This window comes from Protopterus annectens, chromosome 12.part0 (genome assembly GCF_019279795.1).
Source record: "Protopterus annectens isolate FY-2018-M chromosome 12.part0, PAN1.0, whole genome shotgun sequence".
In the NCBI taxonomy this organism is placed as follows: Eukaryota; Metazoa; Chordata; order Ceratodontiformes; family Protopteridae; genus Protopterus; species Protopterus annectens.
The window spans coordinates 510,692,583-510,708,890 of NC_056746.1; the positions used below are offsets into that span (position 1 = coordinate 510,692,583).

At 40.2% G+C, this 16,308-nt stretch overlaps 1 protein-coding gene across 3 annotated transcripts in view; it reads left to right on the forward strand.

Moving 5' to 3' along the window:
• STK19 (serine/threonine kinase 19) overlaps nucleotides 1-10,627 on the forward strand; it is a 269,038-nt gene extending 258,411 nt beyond the window's left edge. For all 3 annotated transcript variants that reach the window (XM_044089654.1, XM_044089653.1, XM_044089655.1), the window contains exon 8: nucleotides 9,474-10,627. In XM_044089654.1, the coding sequence (XP_043945589.1) occupies nucleotides 9,474-9,519 (46 nt within the window). In that variant the 3' untranslated portion in view covers nucleotides 9,520-10,627. The remainder of the gene's footprint in view (nucleotides 1-9,473) is intronic.
• The last annotated feature ends 5,681 nt before the right edge of the window (nucleotides 10,628-16,308 follow it).

Consider the following 16,308-nt stretch of genomic DNA (forward strand, 5'->3'; position numbering starts at 1 on the left):
GCATTTCCACTGGGAGAGCCCAGATTTTTCAGAATCTAAGAAGAGGCTCAGGGACTTCCTTCTACTACCTCAACACAGGCCTCTAGCTATTCCACCTGTGCTAGACATTGTAGATATGTTTTCAGAGTCTGTCTGACCCCTGACTCCTTACCTCCAGCTCCTGTTAAGCCTGACAGATACTACTGGGTTCCTGACTCTCATAAATTCGTTTTCAAAAACCCTGCTGCAGACCCAGAAACTGTTTCTCAGGGTCCCAAAGGGGTTAAAGCTTCCACTGCAAAAAACCCTACCCCCTCTGACAGAGATTCTAGGGCACTGGATAGATGGGGGAAAAAATTTACACATCTGCTACCTTGGCTATAAGGGCCTTAAACTGCCAGTTTCATATACTCAAATATCGGCAATATGTCATGACACTGCTTAAACAGAAAATGTTGGTAATTTCTGAATGTGCTGAAAACAAAGAAATGCAGGATTTATTGCATGCAGCTGAACAAGATGGAAAGCATACTTTGCAATGTAGTTTTGATTCTCTGGAGGCCTCCTGCAGGGCCGCTGTTACAGGTTCTGTAATTAGGATGCATGCTTGGTTAAAGGAACAAAATCTGCCTGATCATGTCAAAGCTAAATTATTAGATGCACCATTACAGCATGATACCTTGTTTGGTGTTAAGGCAGACATGATACCTTGTTTGGTGTTAAGGCAGAAGAGGTAAGAAAATGGAGGACAAAGCTAAATCTATGCAAACGGTCAAAGATTTTTTACAAGTACAGCCACCTAGTTTTAGCAGACACTTTCCTACAAAGAATTGGTCCTTTCCAATGTCAAACAGACCTCAAAGGGGCACATCCAGACATCCTAGAGGCAGATCCCAGCTGCAAGGTTCGTACAGGTCTAAGCAATGGGGAGCTTCTACCTCCAAAAGTGGAGAAGACAAATCACAACCATACAGGAAACCGTCCCAATGACTTCCCCCTGCCTGCACCAAGCACCTATCTACTGGCAGCAACTTTAGGGGGAAAAATATAACTTTTTTCTCAAAACTGGCACATAACCCAGGACAAATGGGTTCTAGACAGTGTCACAAGGCTACAAGTTTCACTTCCATACCCTGCCAAGGGCAAACGGTTGGCCCGACCTGCCAAAAAAATCAGTGGGCAGAGGCTCAAAAACAAGTCTCATCCCTCATGGACATGGGGGCTATTCAACAAGTGCCACAGCAAGAGCAGGGACAAGGATTTTACTCAAGACTGTTCTTGGTACCCAGAAAGGGCAAAGCATGGAGACCAATGCTGGACCTATCTATTCTAAACACTTTCCTGGATATACCAAAATTCAAGATGTTGACCTTGCAGCAGCTTCTGCCCACGCTGGGCAGAAAGGCTTGGCTCGTCACTTTATACCTAAAAAGAGGCATACCTGCATGTCCCAATCAGACAATCATGCAGAGGATACCTCAGATTCAAGGCAGGTTCAAAGCATTACCAATTCTCTGCACTGCCCTTTGGCTTAACTACTGCGCCCAGGGTCTTCACAAAGTGCCTGGCACCAATAATTGCTTTCTTCAGACAAAGAGGAATACAAATATATCCTTACTTGGACGACTGCCTCATTCAAGAATAGAACAAGGACATTCTACTACAGCATCTGGCGTTTGTGAAAAGACGTTTAACATGCCTAGGGTACACAGTCAGCGAAAAAAATCAAAACTAGTACCCTCTCAAGAGAATATTCCTGGGTGCAAGCTTAAGTACAACTGCCCAGATGGCTTATTTCACGCCAGACAAAGGCAACTGACTACCTATTTCAAGGAAATGGCAACAAAGGCCCAGTTATCTGCAAGAAAAATTCTGCAGGCTTTGGGCGTCATGGCATCCTGCATCCTACTAATTCCATGTGCAGAACTGCATATGAGGAAACTTCAGTGGTACTTGAAAAGTGTCTGGACACAACATTGCCACAGCCTGGAAACAATGATTACTCTCATTCCCTGCCTGCAACAGGAGTTTCGATGGTGGGCAAAGACTTGTCACCAAAACAAGGGACAGCCATTCTCACTACCCCCAGCCAGGCAGAACCTAACAACGGATGTTTCAGATTATGCCTGGGGGGCCCACATGGCAGGAAAAGGCATTCAGAGCACCTGGTCCACAAATCAAATGCATCTACATATCAATCAAGAGCTGCTAGCTGTTCAAAATGCCCTGACAGCCTTCATTTGAGACAACTACTGATAGACAATACCATGGTCATGTGGTACATAAACAAGCAGGGGGCACGCATTCTTACCCCCTTTGCAGACTAGCCATGGCTTTATGGGACACAGCATTGACTTAGCAAGTTCATCTGCAGGCACAATTCCTACCAGGAAAGGACAATACTCTGGCAGACGAACTAAGCAGAAACCTCATGGATCCCCACGAGTGGCACCTGGATCCACAAGTCTTCAGCATGATAACAAAGAAATGGGGACACCCAGACATCTATTTGCCTCACCTCACAACTATCAACTAAAAAGATTCTGCACAAGGACTTATCACAGACAAGCCTGGAAAGTGGACGCCTTATCTTTCAACTGGAAAAACCTATCAGTATATGCCTTTCCTCCTCTGCCTCTCCTCCCCAAGGTACTTATAAATGTGAGACAGGAGAAACAAAGAAGGATTCTGATTGCCCCAGACTGGCCCTGTCAGTACTGGTTTCTGATCTTAAGGAACTTGTCTCAATGCCCAGCCTGGACCTTACCTCATCTACTGTCCCAACAAAACAATCAGATTCTGCACAGCCATCTCAGAACTCTAAACCTGGCAGCATGGCGGATAATGTAGCCATACAAAGCACACCTCTCAGTAAGCTGTGATGGATGTTATTTTGGAAGCCAGAAGGCCTAGTACTAGAAAATCCTATGCTGGAAAATGGAAGAGATTTTGTGCTTGGAACCAAGCTCCAGGAACTGACACAGCTGTACCAAATATTCCTCAGATTTTGTAATACTTAACTGATATGCTGGACAAAGGCCTATCTTTTTCATCAATTAAAATTCATGCCTCTGCCATTTCGGCTCATTACAATACAGAGCCACCACTCTTAATAAAGGATGAGAAAAAAAAAAAAGGCAGTACCTCAGAGGAGCCAAAAAATTAAGGCCTCCAAGGAGATCACCATTGCCTGGATGGGACTTCAATTATGCCTACCGCCTTTTGAACCAGCTGCTACTGCGGATATAAAGTTTTATCTTGGAAAACAGCTCTGCTCCTAGCAATAACTTCTGCATGACAAGTGTCAGAGCTACAGGCTCATATGGCTGTGGAACCTTCATTTTTTATCCAGACAGGGTCTCTCTGAGGCAAACCCTATATTTATGCCTAAGGTGGTGTCCAGTATAGCCCTTAACCAAACTATTCATTTGCCAACGTTTTATCCAAATCCGCAGAACAAAGGGGAGAAAATTCTGCATTCTTTGGACGTACACAGACAACTTAGATTCTGTTTGGACAAAAACTAAAGTTTTCAGAAAGAACAATTAGTGGCATATGCTGCAGGATCACAAGGAAAGGCCATCTCCAAGCAGACTGTTTCAAAGTGGATAGGTCACTGCATTAGTTTCTGCTACTCAGCATGGCAAGCCAGTGCCTAAAGGCATTAAGCCATATTCAACCAGAGCTGCAGTCACTTCTGCAGCCTTTCTCAGGGGAGTACCAACCAAAGACATTTTAGAGGCTGCTACTTGGAGTTCAGTGCACACCTTTACAAAGCATTACAATTTGCCACTTTACTCTAAATCCAGAGCAGGCTTTGCCACTGCAGGTCTGCAGGGCCTCATAGCCGCTCCTAATGTTTAGCTCCAGCCCCCCAACCATAGCTTTGGGACTCTACCCAAACGTAATGACTGCAACAGTGAAACATGAACATAGTACAGTTGTGTTAACTTACCATAAATGTAGATGTTCGAGTGTATTCACTGTTGCAGTCCATGTTACCCACCTGCCATCCCCCTTATTTCTGAACTTATCTTTACTTCTCTGCTCTGTACAATCTATGTGGTGTATTTGCTTGTAGATGAAGGTAAAGTTTATTTTGTTGCATGTATGTTTTATATATATATATATATATATATATATATATATATATATATATATATATATATATATATATATATATCCAGCCTACCCATTTGGGGGGCACCTGACATGTGGGGCAAGAAAAACTAAAGAAAATGGCGGCGGCTGCATCTTTTATACCCCTGACGTCAGGGAAGGGGTGACAGCAACCGATGCAGGACCCAAGACTTTGCAATTCAGGCCAACTGAGGGCAACCTGCCAGCAGGATTACCCAAATGTAATGACTGCAACAGTGAATACACTCAGCTACATTTATGGTAAGTGTACACAACTGTACTTTTTCACTACGTATGTGAAGTTTCTAATTGACCTACAGAAACCACCATTTTCACATGCCCTGTGCTTCCAGACCCAGTCAGTAACCTTGTTTTTCTAATTAGGTATGTTATTTTTTGAAATAACTGCTTTAAAATATTCTCTCTCTCAAGTAAATATCAGCATAATGTAACCTATATGGACATTCATTAGAGTATTCCAGGCTGTGCTTGCTATTTTTGTTTAAGCTAGTTTAAGTAAGCTCTCCATGTGCTGTGTATGTTCGGCATGTGCTGTGTATGTTCGGCATGTGTAAATGAGTTTGTTTTATAGAGTTATGCTTCATTTTGATCTGTGCCTCTCCATGTAAAATTATACTGTTATCTGTGCTTTCTTTGCATTACTGCTCTGAGACTGACCAAGCTACACAGATTAATCATGCACATACACTGAGCCGTTTTAAAGTAATATGAAGGCGTCAGCTGTTGTGCTGAAACCTGTTTTGTCATTACATTTAGCTGATAAGGTTTGTTTCATGACCCAGGCTTAGAACACTATTTTTACTGTATCTCACTGCTGCATGTGAAACAGCAGCCTGAATACAATATACAGGTTTAGTGGAAATTTAACCTGAGCATTGTACCCTGTTGAAAAAGGCATTCTATTGAGTTAAATCAATGTCAGGCTTTGAGTATTAATGGTTGCAGCACTATACTGTGGAAACGAAGTAAATAAGTTTGTAGATATACGGACCTGCTTTTTACCGTATACTCTCTAGAAATGCTTGTCTGCTTGGTGGCTAGATGCAAGTGTCAGAAAGGTCATCACTCTTAATGTATGTTTTATTTTTAGGCAGACCCTCTCAAAATCTGAAAGGATTCCTGAAGCTATCCTGAAAACAGTACCCACAATCTTAACTATCTGACGTCCGTCCTACAATTGACTTAAAGTTCATACCTTAAACTGTACTGAAATACTATGTACTGTAAACTGCTGCCCTGGGTCTGAAGCCACCTCCCCTATAGTAATTTGGCTCTGTCTGTGTTTTAATTGAACTAGTTTTGCCCCTAACATTATTTCTTAACCTAAAATTAATCCCTGACTATTGTAGTTTTACTCTGCTCTCCCACACATAGCCCTGAAAATTATACTCTGTACCCATAACATAGTCTATAACTTAGTACAAACATACAGTTTATAATAAAGCTAAAAATTCAGTTTAACATATAACCATTTCAGCTAACACTACATACATAAAACACTTGGAGTCTGTGTTAGCCCCGCTCCGCTCTGCCCCCACTACTTCTACCTTTATTCTAATCCCTAGTCACCTGACCAGTAGTCCAACCCCTAATTTCCTAACCACTAGCCCAACCCATTCATCCTACCTCCCCCCACCCTTCAGTCCAATTACATCCCACACTGATCCCACTCCCAACAACACATTCCCCAGACAACACACCTCCACCCTCACACACAACCAACCAGGAATCCTAGTTGTACTTCTCACTCAAAGTAGCATCATGTTACCCATACTCACATTCCTATCACTAGCTCTACTATCGCTAACCTTCCTAACTTCCTTACAAACAGCCCAACCACTCCTATCACACTACCCACACTAGCCCACCCTCAAACCCACTCACACTTCCACATGTGCCCCACAATCATAAATCTAGTCCACCCACTCACTTCCACATGTGCCCCACAATCATAAAGCTTACAACTAAATATACTCACCAACAAAAATGACACCATCTCACCACACTAAGAAAAACGCACACAGACCAAGCTCGCAAACAATTAATATTAAAAAGCCCATACTGATACTCCTTCAAACTCTGCTAACCTCTGGTGACATTCACCCAAATCCAGGTCCCCTCAGCCAGACAAACATCGAACTTGCTGATCCTAAATCTCAACATAAGAAGTATTACCAACAAGCTAACAGACCTACACGCATTCATAGCCCACTACAACCCTGATGTACTCACCATTACAGAGACCTGGCTTAAACCAAGCTCCTAGATGAAGACTTTCTCCCCCCCAGGGTATAATATACTTTGTTCTGATAGAGCTAACAGGAAAGGAGGAGGAGGAGCCATTCTCTTTAAAAACACCCTTAACCTCCAGCTCCTGCACACCACACCACCCACTTTTCAAAATGCTGAAGTCTTATTTTCTCTCCTGTCCATAAGAAACACCAAGAAGATCAATATAATATGCTGCTACATACCTCCAGGCAATAACTCACTCATAATAGAAGACATCCTACACTAGACAAAAGAACAATCTACCTCCGGAAACAATCCTACTAAGAGACCTTAACACCAACTGGGCAGCCTGTAACTCCAGCAGCCCCTCTACACATCAGTCTGTATGGGTTTGCTCAACTAATTGAACCAACTTGAATAGATAAGAAAACAAAGAAAGAATCCATACTTGACCAGACAATAACCAACTGTCCCAAACAAAACTGTACAGTAGGCTGTCTCCCAGATGACCTAAGTGATCATCTCCCCACCTTCCTACTCCACAAGCACTCATCACCCCAAACCAGTAGTCTACAGACTCATACGAGATGACCGTAACCTTACCCCACAATACCTAAATATTGTCCTGAGCCACTGCAACTGGGAAACCACTATGGACATTTGTGTTGAGACCAGGCAGTAGACTACTTCAATACCACCTTCTCTAACATACTTAACAGTCTAGCTCCCAGCAGAAAGATCAGAGTTAAAGCCAACTACGCACCCTGGTTAAGTAGGGACACCAGAACCTTACTAAAAGCCAGAGATAAAGCCTGGAAAATCTGGAAAACTGACAAAGCCCCTAGCTCCAAGCAGTATTATCAACAGCTTAGAAACCAGGCCAAGTCTGAATCCAAAATAAATGTTTTCTTAGCGCCCAAAGCAAATATTCAGATAATCCACAAATATTCTGGCATCCCATTAACTCCGTACTAAAGCCAGGCAAAACCACTACTCCAGCAACCAGCTCTACTAACAATACCCTAGACACAGCTTCTCAATTTAATAACCATTTTACTAAATCCATCTTAGCCCTGTCCAAATAACCAAAAACAGTCTACCTCAATCACAACCCAACCTATCCCATATCACCGCCCGTTTCAGCCCTTCACCAGTGCCCACCTCCGCTATCAAAAAACTCCTCCTAAAACTAAAGCCAACCACATTGGCAGCTGATAACATAATCTGCTGCATACCTAAAAATGGCTAGTGACTCCCCATCTTATCCAATCTCCATCCTGATCAACTGCTGCATACTAGAATCCTAAATACCTAAACTCTGGAAAGTATCTCACATCCATTCCTCTCCATAAAGGAGGTAACTCCTACAAATTCTGCAACTGCTGACCTTTTGCCATCCTTTGCCCCTTATCCAAAATTCTTGAGAATGCATCCACTTGCAAGTGATGACATTTCTGAACACACACAATCTCCTATCTACCACACAACACTGTTTCCACATCACAGCACTACCACTGCCCTTCTGTCTTTCACTAATCATATAAACCTTCACAGGAATAACAAATATGTATCAGCCATTTTCTTAGACCTCTCAAAAGCATTTGATATGGTCTCCCACTCCATTCTACTAGGCTCACTAACATCATTATCCTTCACCTCCTCTACTGTAGCCTGGTTCAGAAGCTACCTATCTAACAGGCAGCTATCAGTCCAGTGGAAAGGGACACTGTCTACACAACTTCCAACCACCATAGGAGTCCCACAGGGCTGTATACTGGGCCCACTATTCTCTATTTTCACAAATAACCTCAATAGCTCTACACAACATGCCACACTAGTATGCAGATGATTCGACCAAGTTTGCTACTAACTCAATCTATAGAACCCATCACTGTAGTGCACTAAAATAACTAAAATGGCTTGAGCTACCACAGCTACTTAACTATCACCAGCTGGGCACAGCCTACAATATTTTCAAATATCCTGAACCCCCCCCTCACTATCCAACCTACTTACTGTCTGTACTGCAAACCGGTACTCAAGATCTAGTGAATAATCTATCCTCTCCATCACCAAGGCAAACAGTAATGCAGGGAAAGCGCTGTACTCCCACATCGTTGCCAGAAATTGGAACTCTCTTCCCCCATCAGTGTCCACTGCCCCCTCCACATCCATATTCAGACTCCCTCAAATCACATCTTCTTAGTACCTGGTTATGACCTTGTATCACATAAACCTACCCACACTGCTATTAACTTCCCATACTCCTCTCTGATCACATGCTGGATCTCTGATCCCCCGTAGGCTTGGTCATCTGAAAGGGTACTTTTAACTGTAGAATCTTCCATGATATTTTTCTTCTCTTACCAATGTTTAACATGGTCTTTTTACCTATGTTCTATATTTTCTTTTACCTGAGGGGTTTTATTAATTTCTTGTATTACTATGCTCAGCATACACGATGTAACCTGTTTTGTGTATTATGCTGGATGTACTGTATTTGTATAACTTGATGCCGGAGCTTTTCTCCCTGGGCCTCTGCTGAAAATGGACCTGGTCCAGTCGGAATTTCCTGGTTGACAAATATAAAATAAATAGTAAATGTTGAGTTAAGCAGGAAATTAATTGGTTTGGAAATATTATACCAAAACAGACCTTGAGTAATTTCATTTTGGTGGTACAAGACCAGGGGATGTTGGAGTATGGAATATGCATCAGCACAGGAATTAGCTTAGGCCTTGGTGGGGGATTTCTTCTGGTTGATGCAGGTACTACCTCCAAAAGAAATTTGCAGAATAGTAGAGGAGAAATTGAGTACATTTCTGAACAAGCCTGTCAAGGACTGATGGAGGCAAATTCTACTGTGTTAACTTCTGCTCTGTGGTCAGTTGGCCTAAAGGTTGGACATAAAAATGTAAACATTTCTGTAATAAACTGAATGCAGCACTACCTAGAATTATCCAGGCTGCAGCATTAGTGCCACATGAAAGATGCAGTGTATTCTGAGACCATATGATTGATTGGATTAGTTATTTCTAGATTGTATTGTATCCCTCTTTGCAGTTGTAGTCTTGCTTACCTTTTCAACACTTTTTTTTCAGTGTGTCTACATCTTCAGGAATTTTGCTCCGCCTAGCAGACAAATGAAAACAGGACTGAACACACTTTCTCTGGTTTCTTTTCAGAGTAACTTCAGTGCCCAGTCGCATTTTTGTTCCCATGAAATGTGAATATTACTTTGACTTAATTCCCACTGCACAAACAGTGTGCACCTTATGAATTGTACCTCTTTGGAGGGGAGTATACAGGTTATAAATGAATTGCCAAAGTGTATGATATATTACCATATTTTATTTAATGGAAGGAATGTTACTATATCTTGTTAAATATCTTTCGAGAAATAGTATCTGACAAGTACCCATCATGGATTAATTCCATTGTATAAATGAATTGTATATGCACCTTTTGAGTCGTAAAGTTTTTGAACATGTTTAATGTAGTTCACAAATGAATTGTGATATTTGTGCCATGTTTTGTTTAATGGAATATTACTGTGAGAAGCCAAACCCTTTTGACTGAAATGGTAAACCATACCCATAATGGCTTAATTCAGTGTACAGATGAATTGTATATGTACCATGTTAATTGTACATTTTTGGGTGGGGTATATAATACAGACTTCAGACTCTGGTGGTTATATCTGTACCATATTTTGTTTAATGGAAGGAATATTACTGTGAGAATTTTGCGGGACACTGTATGCCAGAGCATAACCCTCATGGCAAGAAGTCTGCATTTCTTTCTGAAACTCTGCTGAGAATTTTTTGACTTTATATCTGAGATGATTGTCCATATTCATAAAATGTAGTTAATTTCTCAAGAAAATGTTTACCAGAATTTTATCAAGAGATTGTTTTAAGACATTGGAAAGCTTGGCATCAAGAAAATGTACACGTAAGAGAGGAAATGTCCTTTTATTTTTTACAAAACTGTTTTACACTGCTGCGGTTTAGTTTGCTCTAAAAGTTATTTATTGTGAATGTATCAAATGTTTAACATAAGCTGTTTCATGTTTGCACTATTGCTAAGAACAGAAAAAAAAATCTTACTGGTAAGTTATAACTTGTTTTTGTAGAACTAATTTCCATTTTTTTTTTTTTTTAACAAAGTTTGATTCAGTGCCAGAATAGTATATTGGAGAGCTATGAAGCTCTAATTTTATTATTAAAAACAGGCTCATTTAATTGTCTCAAAACTGGTGTACTGTGATTCAATGTGCCTGTGAAGTATTAGTTTGTCCCTTGCACTTTAAGGGGCAGGTTTGTGCATAATGAGAATACTGGATAAGCACTGAATTTAGCATTAAGGACAGACTGTAACTTTCAGGACATGCTTTGCCACCATTCTGACCAGACCAGCAGAACCCAGGTGTGACCTATGCACAGTATGCTACTCCTGCATTTTCTACCCAAGTCTCCTGTTCAGTAAAATTCATCTAAAGACCAAAATGTTCATTTATACAAGTCTGTAGTAGTACCATAAACTGCAGCACAGCACACTTATGGTAAGACGCTGTTAACACTTCAAGGACCCCTCAACCTGCCACTTCAGTATTAGGTGAGCTGTTTATGCTGTAAACATTGAGAATATGCTTTACTTGATATTTTTGCTGCCATTAACCTCTGGGCAACAGCTGGTATCATTTCCTGGTACAGAGAATACAATTTTTATATGACAGCTCATCTTGGTAAGATGTTCTCTTCCACATGTTTTCTTTGCCCAGAATAGTTTGCAGTATCCAGAGAGGTGTAGAGTACACAGATTAACACATTATAAAAACACTCAAAGTAAATATAAGAAACACTAATAGCTTTGCCACACAGATCCAAGTTTGTGTTACCTCAACCTTTTTCCTTCTTGGAGTAAATTACACAAAACTTGATCCAATTTAAACACTCAGTGCTCCCATTAAACAATTTAATCAATTTAAATACAACACCCTCATTACCATCTATTAAGTTGAACATTCTTTAAACAAGACATTAAAAATGTTTTTTTAAAAAAAATATTTTGTGTGTGTTTCATAAATAACACAGTAGTTCAATATGTACATTCCTACAAAGTTAAATTGACATCCAGGTCCATTCCTTTAGGATATAATGTCCTGTAATTTATGATCATTCTACATTCCACTGTATTTAACTTCTTTAGAAATGCCTCCTCTACTCAAATGTGGTTGGGCCAATACACTGAAAACCAACCATTCTCCATCCCTCGTGCAGATGCAAAGTGACTTGCTACAGGGCTGTTGATATTTTTTCTCCTAATATCCCCCAAGTATTCCATTATTCTAATCTTCACTTTCTATTTTGTTTGTCCAGCATACCATTTTGTGTTTGGACAACCACATCCAGTAATAAACAACCCCTAAAGAATTACAATCAAGACTCCTTGGCTGTGTAATCCCTTTGTAATAAAATTCTGTATGAACAACTACTTTATCAGGCATAATAAGGGTTAAACTATCTTGTGTGCAAAGAAAGAATTTTCTAAAAACTGTTTGACCTGTTTAAACAGGCTGACCATGAAAGAATATGCAGATGTTAACCTGCAGTCCGAGAAAGAACAGAACTTGTAATTATCTTATGACCCTTGCACATTTCTGTCTTAACTGAAACTGACCCTTGCATATTGCTGTCTTAACTGAAACTCAGTGTCTGATAAACATCTTGAATATGTATGTGTACGTGCAGAAGGGGCTATAAAACCCCCTGCAGTTTGTACAGAAGTTAGATTGCTGACATTCCACCATCGATGTGGCAGGTCTCCATGCATGTAAATAAAGCTTTTATTTGCTTATTGAAATTGCTGTGCTGCTTCTGGCGAATGTTGGAGAAATGTGTTTTTCTTTTAACATTTTCTGGCGCCCAACGTGGGGCCACCTCTTCACGGTGCGAATCGCACAAGAGGGACTGAAAACCTGTACGGGAAGGGAGAACGAATCACGGACTCCCTGATAAGTGAAAGACCTCCGAAATCTAGTCGTAAGTAGAGGCCAGTCGCTCTTGATTCAATCCGCGAGACGGTGACGAACGAAAGGGCGGAAGACTCACAACTAGGTAAGCTTTCCCTTTTTTTTTTTAATAACGGATAGGGGAAAAGGAAGGGACTAGTCATAAGGGACAATTGTTTGTTAAAAAAAAGACAGTCTAAGTAGAAAAATCTAAACATAGGTAGAGATCTCAGGAAAAAGGAATATTTTCTCTTTTAAATAAGGGAAATGGGAACAGGAAATAGTTGCTGTTCAACAGAAAAAACTGAAGTTAGTGAAGATGAACAACATATGTTTAAATTACATCCAAAACATCTAAAATATTTAGACAAATGGAAGACGGAGTATCAGTTTTCAGGAAAATTAGATACGTAACAATGTCAGAGGTTGGTAAGGGACCTGCGCAGAGATGCAGGCAGTAGAGTAAAAGACCAAAAGAAGGTGGGTTTTCCACAGGCACAAAAATGGCTTGAGGAGGCAAATAAAATATATCTTAGTAAAAATATGGCTACAAAGGATGATTCAAGTGCAAAATCCACATTTTTTGTTAACAAAAAAGATGACGAAACCGCCATACCTATTCGTCGTAATCCTTCAGCCCCACCCTACTTTGTGGAAGGGGGAAGGGGCGCCACAATATCAGGAAAGTGAAAAAGAGAAGGTCCCCTCCATCATTTACCCTCCGTTACAACCCGTAATATTGCAGAAAACTCCTGGCACTTTCCTAGAGCTGAGAAACCGAAAGGTAGGGGGTGGTGAGTGGAGAGTAAAGGATAAGTCTGTGCCAGATAGTGAGAGCGAATACCCTTTGATTCAGGTAGCAAACCCACAGGCAGGAATGGACGGACAGGGTCCTACAATCCTGGTTTACCGCCCCTGGACTAAAGAAGACATTAGAAAGGCTGTAGAAGGAATCCCCCACCCAAAAGACAATATGAAGAAATTCTTAGATGACATGCACGGTATGCAAATAAGTTATAAACTTAATAGTATTGAAATTGAACAGGTACTCAGATTTTAGGTCCTGACTGGCACCTTATCTGTGGAGATTGGGAACCTCTTATGAAGGACGAGGAGCCTCTTGGTCATGATACTGCAGAATTTGAGAGGCAACTTAAAAGTTACTTGAGCGGGTCGCAAAAAAATGGAAGGCACGTGCGGACTGGACACTCATTAATCAATGCGTACAGTCCAGTGACGAGAAAGTAGATCATTACTTACAGCCAGTGGCGGCTGGTGACTTCAAAGGGGGGCTGCAGGAGACAACTGAATGGGTGGGGTCAATGGGAAGGGGTGCGGCTAACTAGAACGGGGAGGGGCTATGCTCAAAACCACAAAAACTAACTAAATACACTGCCCTGGGTGCCAAACCGTCATTATGAGAGTCCAGTCGAGACAAAATGAAGTGCAGAAGAATAAAAATATTTCAGTGCATTGGCTGCATGACAGCTTAATTAATATCTAGATGGAAACAAAAAGGTTGTGAGGCATGAAAAAATAATTTACTTTTTAAGTACATTAATGGAATGCCAGTCAAAATCAAGTATAAGAAAAACAAGCAGCACTCATCTCAAACCACTTCTTGCACTGCAGTTCTAATTATATTATAATTTATATTCAGCTTTATTAAAGTACCAAGTAACATGCTGAAAGTAGAAATCTCTAATGCCCCCACTTGTAAAAATGTTTCTTATCCAAAAAAAGACCTGCTGCCTGACAACTATCTACTTGTTTCATGGGGAAAACATGATCAAAGTAAAAAATGAAAAGCAAACAGGAAATAAGCTCAAGATACATTGCTTAAAAGGATTACTGTACAGGTTATGGACCACGCGATTGACATTCTGTTTAGTTTACGGGTAAAGCCTGCAGAGATGACTGGAAGTCTCCCAAGTGTAATGAGCTTCTTAAAATAATGTAATCCTGTCCTTTATTACAAATACTATCATATGCATTTCAATACCCGAGGCCTATACATTATCTAGTATGTAGTATTCTCTACATGGCAACAACAGAAGGCTTTCAATGTTGGCAATTCTTTAACAGTATGCTTATTAAAGCTTACTTGCATATTACGATCTCAGCCAAGCTTACCTGATGATGGTCATTAAAGTATTTCTACTTAAATACAGAGCAACAGGCAATTTGAGTAATAAGCATAAATCAACAGTACAAAAAATGACAGAAACCAGACCACTCTGCAAAAATGAAGGACAGATGAAAAGCCACTCTAGTACTTGTGTCTACCTTGGATGGGGTGGGGGATACTCTGCACATTTTACACTGCATAACTACTCCTTGCCTTGCTTTGACCCATCCAGAGTCACTACATGGGGGAGTGGGGTGCAACAAGTATGTCACAATTTGAAATGTCTCTGGCTGACTGATGGCCCTGACACATTTGTCATAACTCTCAACCTCAGAGCAAGAAATCTGGACAAAGCCATACAAAGAAGTGAGACAAAGGCCCAAAAATAAGGACAATTTTTAAAATATTGCTCTTATAAACTTAGAAAGATAATAGAATAGGTCTTGCATTAGTATGAATTTTCTGAATGGTATGAAATCTGAAACTCAAATGTCTGTCATTATTTTTCTAACTTCAGTCTTATGATTTGTCACTAATTTGCCAAACAAAAAACACAATTTTATGAAAAATGAACCAAAAATGCGATGTAAAAATATAAAATAGCCACACAATACAGCTGGGAACCTGTCAAAGAAGGGACACTATAATATTAGTACTGTTAACTTGAGTAGCTGACAAAATAAAAGAATCTACATGCATTTCTGAAATAAAAGTAATATATAACTCTTATTACAGTTATTTCTTAATTGTAAACCCTCCATGTTTTCTTCCAAAATTGTTATTTTGCGGAGGGATTATTAGGGGAAGAGCAACATTTTGAGCCAAAATCGGGGACAGTTGAGAGGTTTGGCTATGCCTAATTCTATAAAGCAATTTATTTGCATGTACCTCTCAACCTGTTGATGCAATAAATCTGGACAAGGCCAAATATATTGGGGGGAACATATAAACAGTACTAAAATTTGCTCTTGTATAAACTGAGACAGTTGATAGAACAACAGGTCTTACTTTAGCATGCATTTTTCTGAAGGTTATGAAGTCTGAAACTGTTGTTTAGTGACTTAATTCCTAAATGATTTCCTTAATTTCCTAAATGATTTTGCCAGAAAACCAGAAATTTTATGAGGAACAAACCAAAAATAAGAAGCAAAAATCTATTCATTCTTTGAAAATCTGGACAGTTGGGAGGTATAGTTCAGCTGGGGCTGTCTTTAAGTTTGCCGCCCTTCCCCCTCACAAAATCATGGAGCCCTCCCCCTGCAGCCATTCCAATGATCCATTACTTGGTTATTTCACTCCATTTACCATAAACACTAATGTGCATACTGATTTACTTCTATGATGATTTGGACTTCATTTGAAAGTTTTATTTTGCATTTTACAGCACAAACGCTAAGACATCTGCTAAACAAAACTTGGCATTAAAACTTCTCTGCCCTTGAAACTCACATTCATTGAAACAGCATTGAAACCCACATTCAAAGAAAATACATTTTACCAGTGGCAGATAGATTAATTCTGGGCTGTTTTCAAATCATAGGCCCCTTGCATATGAAACATACATGTGCTCTTTGATACACCTTCCTATTGTTTTGAACATTTTTCCAGTAAACAATGAAACAAAAAGCATGCACCAATAATGACAAACTGCCCAGTTCAGAACATTTCCATCACAAGTCTACTCAGACTTCTACAGTCCACCATTATCAGTAAATATGCACAATTCTACAGTCCACCATTATCAGTAAATATGCACAATTCTACAGTCCACCATTATCAGTAACTATGCACAATT